The following is a 10,386-nucleotide window of genomic DNA, read 5'->3' on the forward strand; positions in this document are numbered from 1 at the left end:
TTTAAAAAATAGGCCATTGTGAGATTAGCTGAACATCAGCATAGTACAATAAATTATCTGAAAGTTTTTTTCAGCAAACAATTAAAGAAAAACGTATTAGGGACCACTAAGACCATATAATATGGTGTATAATAGAACCGAAAAGTGTATAATATGGGAGCTTTAATGTATAGGGTCGGGGGCAATTGTAACACAGTGTTACAATTGCCCCCGACCATAACAACTTGACACAAACTACCCTGATGGCTAGAAACAATGAAGCTAATGTTTAACAAATATGTCATATCTTACACAACAGTAATGTCATCAAAACAAAACAGAATTCATTTAATTGAAATTAAATATTAAGACTTTATGAGAAAAATACTGTAGATTTTATTTTTTACTTTCGTACCTCAGAAACGTGTTTTTTCTGAAAAAATACTTTAAAAAGGGAATATCAATTTTCCCTTTGGTATGCAGAGAGACATCATCAAAATACATGTGCAAAATAAATTTTGTGTATCTACTTTATTTCTTATTGGTGCAATTTGATTTGTTACAATTGCCCCCTGTTACAATTGCCTCCCCTAGTCTACATCACAGAGTCGTGTGTGTAAAAAAAATAAGTCTGGAGCGTTTGGGAGAAACCCACATACAGTTTAATATAGCCTCGGAAAATGTTTTTTATTTTTATTTCTGAAATAGGCTACATTTTTACACAACCGTATCCATGGTTTCCGCAACAAAAAAAAGCCACAGGTAAAATGCTTGTTATGTAATCGGATATTTTGCTGGTGCAGCGAATCACGTAGTCGCGCGTAAACCTAAGTCTACTTGCTTTTTATATATAATAGGCTTTATTTATTCATAGGGCTCTGTTTTATTACACACAGTGTTTCATTAGGCTATAAAGCGTATTCCTGCCAAGCCCCCTTTTCCTCTGGAATGTTCGTCCCATACAAATCCGTGAAGCTTTTTTTTAGTAACTGAACCCCCTGTTTGAGCTACTGCACGATTTTGAAAAATGCTTTCAGACCATGGATTCTGAATTCCGTTTGAGAACCATTGTTTTTAAACATTCCGACATCAGCCGGCCGACTTTCGGGAGGGAGGGGGGCGCGCGGTGTCAGTGAAGGAGGGGGCTAGCTGCTAGTAGCTGTCACTCAGGAAGATCTGAATGACATGACTTCATTGAAATATCGAGTGACACAAAGTCTAACGGCACTATCGCTACACAGTGAGCTCATATGCCACACAGATGGGTCGTCTGAGGTGGAGGACTTTCTTATTCTAAATTGTTGGCGGGTGTTTCTATCGTAGTGTTAGGAGACCGAGTAGCGCAAGTGAACGAGCGGCAGTCTGTGTGTGTCTGTGTGTGAGCGAGGAGAGCGAGCGAGCGGTAGCGTGTGTCAATCAAGTGAAGTAATGAACAAGTCCGGGTCCGTGTGTGTGTTATACAGTGTGAGATAATGCAGACACACTGCCGATAGAAGTGAAGTGTGTTAACCCCCGAAATAACATCCTTGGAGGGACAGTATTATATATTATTATATTAGTAGTAGCTCATGGATCAGCCATGGACCTGTGAAGAGCGTGACCGGCTTTGCGGCGACGTGATGACGTACATTAAGTCAACATGTACGTCATTTTTCGAACCCAAAGGAAAAAGTTTTTTTCAAATCTTAGTAAAGTTCTAAAATGATTTACAATACAAAACATTTCTTAAACCTGCAGTGTGTAGAATTTTGGGTTTTATTTACAGGCAGATTTTGTAGAAAGTAATTATAATATCCATAAGTACATTTAATTTAGTGCATAATAGCTGAACATTTTGTTTTGAATTATTATTTTTTTCCTTAGAAAGGGTCTCATATATGTCCATATTTCTGCATATTTTGGACCAAGGCCTAGTGCCGCCATCTTGAAAGTGTCATAGTTGGAATGTCATCAGGTGCATTGTTTAAAATTTAGAATTGTTCTTGTCCTTGAAGGCCACTGTAGCTTCTGTTATTATTCGAAAGGGGTGGGGTTACCCAGGGAGCGTTGCATTCTAGAAATTTCTTGATGATGTCATATTACACACTGCACCTTTAAATTGCCGATATTTAACATATTGCAATTTTTTTCAATATCAACACCAGAATATAAGTGTTCCTTAACAACATAGTGATTTAATTCAGCTTCTATCTCAAAAAACAAGTAAAAGGGTGCAGTTACACTTTTTAAGTTTAATTTTTTCAACCATTATTTTTCCAGATACAACATTATCAATGTATTCAAGCAACACAACTCCAAATATATAGTATCACACAAATATGGTTTTGCAAAATGATATACCCATCACCAGATTGTAACCACCACAACAAAATATATTCCACATTGAGTATAAAGTGTAGCCTAATATCGGCGAATGCATTCCTATTTCATCTTGCCGGGAAACTCCCCTCACTAATGTGACAGCAAATAACATGTTTTGAATGACATAGGAAAGGAACAAATAAACTTAAAAAATAAAAGGTAAATACAAATCCACACTTAAAAATATACTAGGATGTGTATTGGTGAGAGCATGCGGTCCTTCTCTGCGTGTCATTCCCCTCTCTGCCCCATTTCATCTCTGTCTCTCCACACTATCAATAAAAGCTTTGAAAATGCAAATAATAATCATCCCCAAGTCGTTATTACTACGTTTCCCAGAACCAAAAGAACACACTTTATATAAAGAACAAATATCTTCTAAACTAATAAACCAGCAAATACAAACTGAATCAATGATGTAAGAGTCTGCCGCCAGTGAGGAGGATGGGTTTTAACCATAGATAGTGGCATCTGGGCTGACCTCAGTTATCCCAACTGCATCCAAACGGGCATTGATGTGACCTGTACCTCCGAGGCAAAGTGAGGGACAACGGGCGGGTAGCTGTCACTCAAGAGACCGCGCCCCCTAATTATTAATACATTTTAACCTCCAATAAAATAAAAACTAGCCTGCTAAAAAAAATTCACCCCCCTCAATGTTGACATGGAGATATGAACTAAACATACTGACTAGAACGTTTTTTTTTTAACCAGGCCGTAAATAGGTTTAATAAGACTGTGAAAACGGCCTATCTAACAAGTTAGTAAACTAAAAATTGCTCACTTTTGGGTACCACCTCGTAGTGGCCACTCGGTGAATTAAATTTTTTCACTTCCGCATTGGATGCTGGTACAACTCGCTGTGGTTGGGGCTTGGTACTTTTAACACATTGTACAGATAAAATTAAACTTCATCTCATCAGGCTTTTTGAACCACTGGTGTTTTCCCTCTCTGTCCATGGCTCCAGAATGGTCACAGCTGTCTGTTTCAGACCCGTTCCATTTCTTATATTCGACCACTTCGTCGCTGATCCAGAACCAGAAACCCAGGGTGCAGGTGTAGCGCAGTCCCAGCCAGACGAAGGGAGTGCCGGCCTCTTGGGCTTTCTCTTGGACGTATTGCTGCTCCCCGGGGCTAGTGATGGAGACCAGGTCATAGTAGTTCTCTCTGCAGTAATCTAAGGCTTCCCCCCAGGACATGTCCTCCTTGATCAGGATCACTTTGTCTAGTAGTGGAAGAAAATTGAGACAAATATAGAATAGGAATCATACCAGCAACTTTCATCTGTCAGTTTAAGCTGGGGTATGTGATTTCTGATTGGTCAAAATTAACATGAGCTGTACACTTTGACCAATCAGAGCGAGGCTTTTCTATAAAAAAAATAAAAAAAAGATTCTCTGTTCTTATTGGCTGTTGGGACTGTCCATTCACTTTGGCACTTTGTTGGTGTAGAGCGTGTCAGGGAGGGACCAAAGAGAACAAGTGGAGTGGTTGAGGTATTTGGATTCGAATCTCTATCCCAACCGCCATTTTCTCCCCAAATCCTCCACCCCAGCTTTAATAGTTGAAAACATTGAGCTCAGATCAAATCAAATCCATTTTATTTGTATCAAAGCTTTTTATACTCAAGAGTAGCTCAACGTGCCCAAAAGAGGTTAAAAACAACAACAGAAAAAGAAAAATAGCAAATAAAATCGAGAGAAACATTTTTAAAGAACCCCCCCCCCCCACACACACACACACACACACACACACAGACATGCACAGAGACATACGGATATGGATTTTTAACACTCCTGAAAGATGAAACAATGCAATGTGTGTGTGTGTGTGTGTGTGCGTGCGTGCGTGCGTGCGTGCGTGCGTGCGTGCGTGCGTGCGTGTGTGTGTGTGCGTGCGTGTGTGTGCGTTTCTTCCTATGGAGAGAAAACAGTTGAGATAGATACAGTAGAACTTTTGCATAACTCACCCTCATAGCAGACGAAGGGTTTTTCACTGGTACAGTCGGCCAAGGCCCATTTGCCAGAGTTCTTTAACACGGCACACTTCTTTTGTCTCAGTCCAGCAGGGTTCAGCGCCCCATATCCAGGTCTCCCCTGCTCCCAGTTTCTGAAAGAAGAATCACTGCCAGCTGCCCACGTCCAGGTGTCACTGAACAGGCCGATCCACGTACTTGTAGCCACGGTTAAATTCTGGACTTCCTTTAAAGGTTCAGTAAGTGGAATGGTCAGTTTAGCTAACTTCCTGTCAGTTACTGCAGTTAGCAGTCCCCTCGCTCGTCCTTACGTCACCACATTAATGCACTGCGGTCTTCAAACAGCGAGTTATCTAGCATCATCTCAGATCCATAATTGTGATAAAACATGATAAAAACCATCAAAACAGACATTGGGAAGCATTTTGACCTGCTCCGCCATTGTAGGCGCATAAACATTCACCCATCTGTTGCTCTGCACGTGCACCGGCAGTGAGACGGGTGCCGGTGTGAGTACCAAATATGCTCGGCTGCCAGATTGGCTCGGGTTGCACAATGATGACGCACTTCCTGTACTACGCGAGATCCACTTCTTTCTTACTATTGCAAACTGCAATCTATTATAATATTATCATTCACAATATAAACATTACAATAAAGATACATGTAGAAAGAAAGTACGTGTAGTTTTCGGAAAAAATAGATAAGATATCGTTCAGAATATTGTGGAATACGTAATTATTGTCCCCAAGATCACGCGGCGTTACAAGAGATCTCGCGAGAGCGTTCAATACAGCCTGAAACTTTTTTCTCTGTTTTATTTAATAAAAGGAGAATGCCAAACTTGTAAGCTTAATGTTGGTTTTAATACAGTAAATACATGTTCGCTTCAGGAAAAGGGAAAACTGTTTTTTTGAAGTTTATTTGAATATAATTTACAGGAAGTGCGTCATCATTGTGCAACCCGAGCTTATCTGGCAGCCGAGCATATCTGGTACTCACACCGGTTTGTAGTGTTCTCTCTTCTGATTGGTTATCAGTAGTGGGATCCCCGAAAAGTTTATTTACCGATTACATGCAGAGCGAGTGACTGAGAGATTGGCTTTATGAAACGCGCACACTATATAAGTGATCGCTGCATGAATAAAGAGCGATTTAACACTTATATTAACATAAATAAATCGCTTACTTCACCTTTAACTGACTGTGTCCACTGATGAGGTCGGTGTGATGTTCCCTGCAGTATGTCTGAGCCTCGGCCCAGGTCTTTGGGTCATTATTCAAATGAAATCTAGAAGGTCTTGGATTCTTTGCTGTGGAGGAAACCAAAACAAACTTCCATCACCCTACATATCTTGAAGTAGAGGTGAAAATGTACCTTTTCTCACAAAAATAGCCTGGAAATCCAGACCCATATCTATAACGATAGAGGGTCTGGCCACGATCAATAGACCTCCCCAACTCAAGGGGCGGCTCCTACGCGGGCATTTGAAATGCCACTGCACGCAGTTGGATAGCACTACAACCAATCAGAGCGATGCACAACGTGACGTATTAAGCCCCGTTCGTTTAGCGAACAGCGGGATTAACTGTTAAATTAAACTTTTGCCTTCGTCGGTCGGCCAAACAGAACATTCCTCTTTCTTGCTAATGAAAGATTTGAGTGCCGTCTTCCAAATCGTAAAGGGTCGAGGCCAAAGCAGTCTCAAACTCAAACAACATATCCGCAGCTATCTTTGATGTTTACTATCACGGCTTCGATGGCGCATGCACGTCACTGTCGTCATCCGGTTACATCCGCCCCAGAGCACCATACATAGGGCTCTGGCCCGCCCATATCAGAAAGAACGATTTGATTGGTAGCTCAGGATTTCTTGACATATTTAATGAGCTTCAATAGAGAGTGTCCAGACCATCAGGCGCAGCAAATTTAATTAGCCAGCGCCTAGTGGCAGGTATGGATTTCCAGGCTACAGAAAAAGCAGTGTTAGCTAAACATTCTTACCATTGTAGCAGATAAATGGGCGAGTCCAACCACATGGGGAGTTACCCCATCGTTTATGTGTTTCTATCGTTGCACAGTGCTCAGAATGTAGATTATTGGGTTCGCCAGGGTTCCACGGACTCTCATCTGCATCGTACTCCTCCCCTGGCAGGGACCAGTGCCACACCCAGTTTTCCTCTCTGTTCGAGAGCTTGGAGCAAAAAGGGCGTTAGTGACATTTTCAGAATTTTACAGGAGAGCAAAAACAAACTTTTTATTGATAGTACTTTTTTTTTTGTTAAACAACCACATATGGAAGCAATCTCTTCTTTAATAGAGATTAGGTTTCAAGGAATTCATATTTAAAAAATAAAATAAAAATATATATTAATTAATTGAAATACAATTAAAAATGAAATGTTTATTTTGATGTCCATATTTTCTCCAGCATATGTAGGTATATCAAATTCTCCAAACATATTTGATAACTCTTTTTCTGTAGTATAAATGTTGGTCTTATCTCTAACCCCTCCATATTGCAGCTCTTTTAGCCTATTTTTAACGCACTTACGCCTTTTGTGCACAACGCTCAACTGAAGGTTTTCACTTACGCCCAGTGGTGTAGTCTATCTTTTTGTAGTGGGTATACTGTGATGATTCCCTCCTAGACTCTTCTTGAATATGCAGCATAGCATTTACACATTAAACATACCGTGGTTAGTTTACAATTTTGTTGTTTCTGCATTAGGTGCAGCAAAGGCAAAAACATTTTACACCTTAGCCTGCCTTGAGAAACACAAAGTTTAGGATTTCTATTCCCAAATGAAATTGGTCTCCCCCAGATTTTTTTTTATATTAAAATACATTGTTTCCCACCTTCTGGTGACTCTACAATAGATAAACACAAGTCTGTTCTAGATCCCGGCCCTTCTAGGGGGGTCCGGGGGTTAGCCCCCCCCCCCCCCCCCCCCACCGGGAGATCCTTTTTAACCTTTTTTAAGTGAAATGCATGAATCTGGTGCACTTTGAGAGGAAAACTAAGAGGCTTAATCTGAAGAATCGTGTGAACAAAGAACTTGGAGACGCTGGGTCGGGTGAATTAGAAGCTATTGAAGAAAGACACTTGGATTTTCCATAAAAATATTAATTTAAAATAAAATATTATGCAGGGTCCTCTGGGTTGGGCTTGGAGCTCTTTTTCTTTTATGGAAATATTTCTCTGTAATATAGTGAATGCATTTAAATGCAGTGAGAGGAACGAAGCAGAAGAACTCTGTTGTCCAGCTATCTTTTTTCCCACAGACGAGGCTGAAATAGGGTATAGACTATACACAGTGCATGGGAAACTGAAGACAGCCCCATTTCCATTTAAATAAACTCAATACACACTGTGCTTGGACGTGAACGTGACGTGATCAATTAACCTCAGATTACCTCCCAGATGATCTGATTCAATTATTAGACTATTAATTATAGACCAACACATTGTATTCCAAATGTTTTTGTATGATACATTACGTTTGCATAATATGATGTTAATATCAAACACACAAACTCAAAAAACTAAAAACTAAAATCGGGGGGGAGGCCCTAAGCAACCGCTTGGTTCGCTTATGCCTCGGGCCGGCTCTGGTTTTCTTTCATGTTCAGTGCATGAGTTGACGGGGTGAATCAATCGCCACCTAAGCCAATGAAAACTGCACTGATGATCCGATATTGAAGTGCTCGCAAAAGTTAATATGAATTTCAGACCGGTTATGCAAGCTGAGAATATAACTTTTTCCTCATTGGGAGAAAATAAGTCCCTGCGCGCTTTTGGTGTGCTCCGACAGCACCGTGCGCGTCTTCCGAGGGGACTACTGAGCTGAATGTTGCGTCGCGCTGCCAGTATTTTCGGGTTGGACATCGCCCTTTCTTTTACCCAACAGTCCGCAATGAAAAGGTCCGTGGGTAATGCCTGGTACCGCATCTATTATTAGTCCGTTGCGACTTCCACAGGGACACAGCGCACAGGTTGAATTTATGAATGAAAGTATGACAGTTGAGGTCTGTCACTATCGAACTTGTTACGTATCATTTCGCATTTCTTAGTGGGCATACGGAAATGCTGGAGCTTTCTTAGTGGGTATACTGCGGATACCTGCGTATCACGTAGACTACACCACTGCTTACGCCTTTATGTTTTCAGCCTTTATTTCAAAAAGTAAAATGTTTAGTGACGTTATTCTTTTACCATTTGATAGAACTTATCAAGACCTTTAAAATGATATAGGTATAAAAGTCATTTTCACCAAAAATTTCACTTACGTTGTGCAGCCCAATCCAGGCTTCTTCTTTATGCTCCGTAGCATAGAGTCCCTCTGTGTTGTCATACACTGTGGCCAGGTCTTTGTGATGTTCATTACAATACTTTTGGGCTTCAGTCCAGCTCTTGTTCTCTTTAACAAAGTGGTACTCGTAGAGTTGACATGTGAGGAAAGAAAACTGACCTAAAAACCAGAGAAAATACTGTTTAGTGTTTAGGTCTGATAGCATGAGAAAAAAACACGTACATGTTCCCATGTGTGACATCACACTAGTAAAAATGTAGGGTTAGGATTAACAGGACAGCTGGGCCAAGGGAAGACTGAGGGATGAAAAACCTCAATCATTATATTATAATAGCTATTTTATTGGGGCGCTCCGGTGGCGGGTTCAAATCCGACCCGTGGACCTTTACTGCAGGTCATCCCCCCTCTCTCTCTGTTTCCCCATTTCAACTCTGTACTGTCTAATAAAGCTTGAAAATGCCCAAAAATTATCTTAAAAAAAAAAAAAAAATGCTATTTTATAATGATAGAACGCCGGTTCCATATGGGTGAAGTATTCCTTTAGTATGAAGCTGTAGAAATGTTTTTTAACTTGGGAGCTGTGGTGCTGCCTAGAGCTGATACGATGATCCACTTACCCATCAGAATGAGCAGAACCTGACTCCACTGCATCTTGGCTCTGTCAGATGAAACTGAATTTAAGGCAAGGCAAGGCAAGTTTATTTCTATAGCACAATTCAGACACAAGGCCATTCAAAGTGCTTTACAGGGGCATGAAATACATAATACACATTAGAAAAAGCAAATGAATAGAAATCAAACATTTACAGGTGAAAAGAGAAACAGAAAAGTCTTCAGACTTGATTTAAAGGAGCTGAGAGTTGCGGCAGACCTCAAGTTTTCTGTGAGTTTGTTCCAGATATGTGGAGCATAAAAACTGAAAGCTAGTGTTAGTGAAACAGAATACATATACAGCTCCGGAAAAAATGACGAGACCACTCCAAATATTCAGTGTCTCTCGTTTTACTATTTATAGGCATATGTTTGAGTAGAATGAACATTTTGGTTTTATTCTATATAAACTCCTGACAACAAGATCATTTTCAATAAGTTCTGTACAGATGAAGATTTAAAACAAAATCCAGACTGGTCTCTTCATTTTTTAGCTTTATATAGACGGTTGAATTAATAAAGTTAGATGATAAGTTAGTTAAAAAGCTATCTCAAATAGATAAATAGATATATAGACAGATAGACAGACAGACAGACAGATAGAAACAGTCACACAGACAGTTACAAACTTACATCTTGTGATTCCAGCTCTGCTCAAGTTGACGCTGCTCTGATGACTGCTCACAACCGTCTATTGACCCTGTTTATGTTATCTACAGGTTGCCACATCGACGTCAGCATTTGAATATGGAAATATTAGATTTTTATCATTCCCAGGAAAATATCCGTACCTGACAAACAAGTCCATGTTCTTTAGCACGCCTTTTTTAAAGATTTTATTTTTTTATTTCTTTGTATAGAAGGGACAGCGCACATTAAACACATGAAACAAGTAGCAAACAAACACAGATAAAAATGCATTAACATACAGCTCTGGAGAGACCAGTCTGTATTTTTCTAAAATCTTTATCTCTATATTACTTATTGAAAATTCTCTAAATGACAATATTTTTATTGTGAATTTGGTAGAAATGTTGTCGGTAGTTTTTATTATAAAATCAAAATGTTCATTCTACTCAAACATATTCCTATAAATAGTCAAACG

At 39.9% G+C, this 10,386-nt stretch overlaps 1 protein-coding gene across 1 annotated transcript; it reads right to left on the bottom strand.

Moving 5' to 3' along the window:
- Nucleotides 1-2,209: 2,209 nt before the first annotated feature.
- On the bottom strand, nucleotides 2,210-9,952 carry LOC307265455 (C-type mannose receptor 2-like). The gene is made up of 7 exons (XM_080047200.1): nucleotides 9,915-9,952; nucleotides 9,248-9,301; nucleotides 8,608-8,789; nucleotides 6,322-6,511; nucleotides 5,511-5,629; nucleotides 4,311-4,542; nucleotides 2,210-3,566 (listed from the first exon to the last, which is right to left on the bottom strand). Exons 2-7 carry the CDS (start codon nucleotides 9,279-9,281, stop codon nucleotides 3,223-3,225), a joined length of 1,101 nt encoding a protein of 366 aa, XP_079903326.1. The 5' UTR covers nucleotides 9,282-9,301; nucleotides 9,915-9,952; the 3' UTR covers nucleotides 2,210-3,222.
- Nucleotides 9,953-10,386: the final 434 nt, after the last annotated feature.

The sequence above is a fragment of the Ammodytes marinus genome (assembly GCF_949987685.1).
Source record: "Ammodytes marinus genome assembly, chromosome: 18".
NCBI classification, from domain to species: domain Eukaryota; kingdom Metazoa; phylum Chordata; class Actinopteri; order Uranoscopiformes; family Ammodytidae; genus Ammodytes; species Ammodytes marinus.

Excerpts from the sequence above, each read along its gene's own strand:
- LOC307265455 (XM_080047200.1), bottom strand. The coding sequence starts at position 9,281 with ATGCAGTGGAGTCAGGTTCTGCTCATTCTGATGG. Across the intron at positions 8,790-9,247 it reads GGTTCTGCTCATTCTGATGG|GTCAGTTTTCTTTCCTCACA; the intron begins GTAAGTGGATCA and ends TCTGGTTTTTAG. Across the intron at positions 3,567-4,310 it reads ACCCTTCGTCTGCTATGAGG|ACAAAGTGATCCTGATCAAG; the intron begins GTGAGTTATGCA and ends TTCCACTACTAG.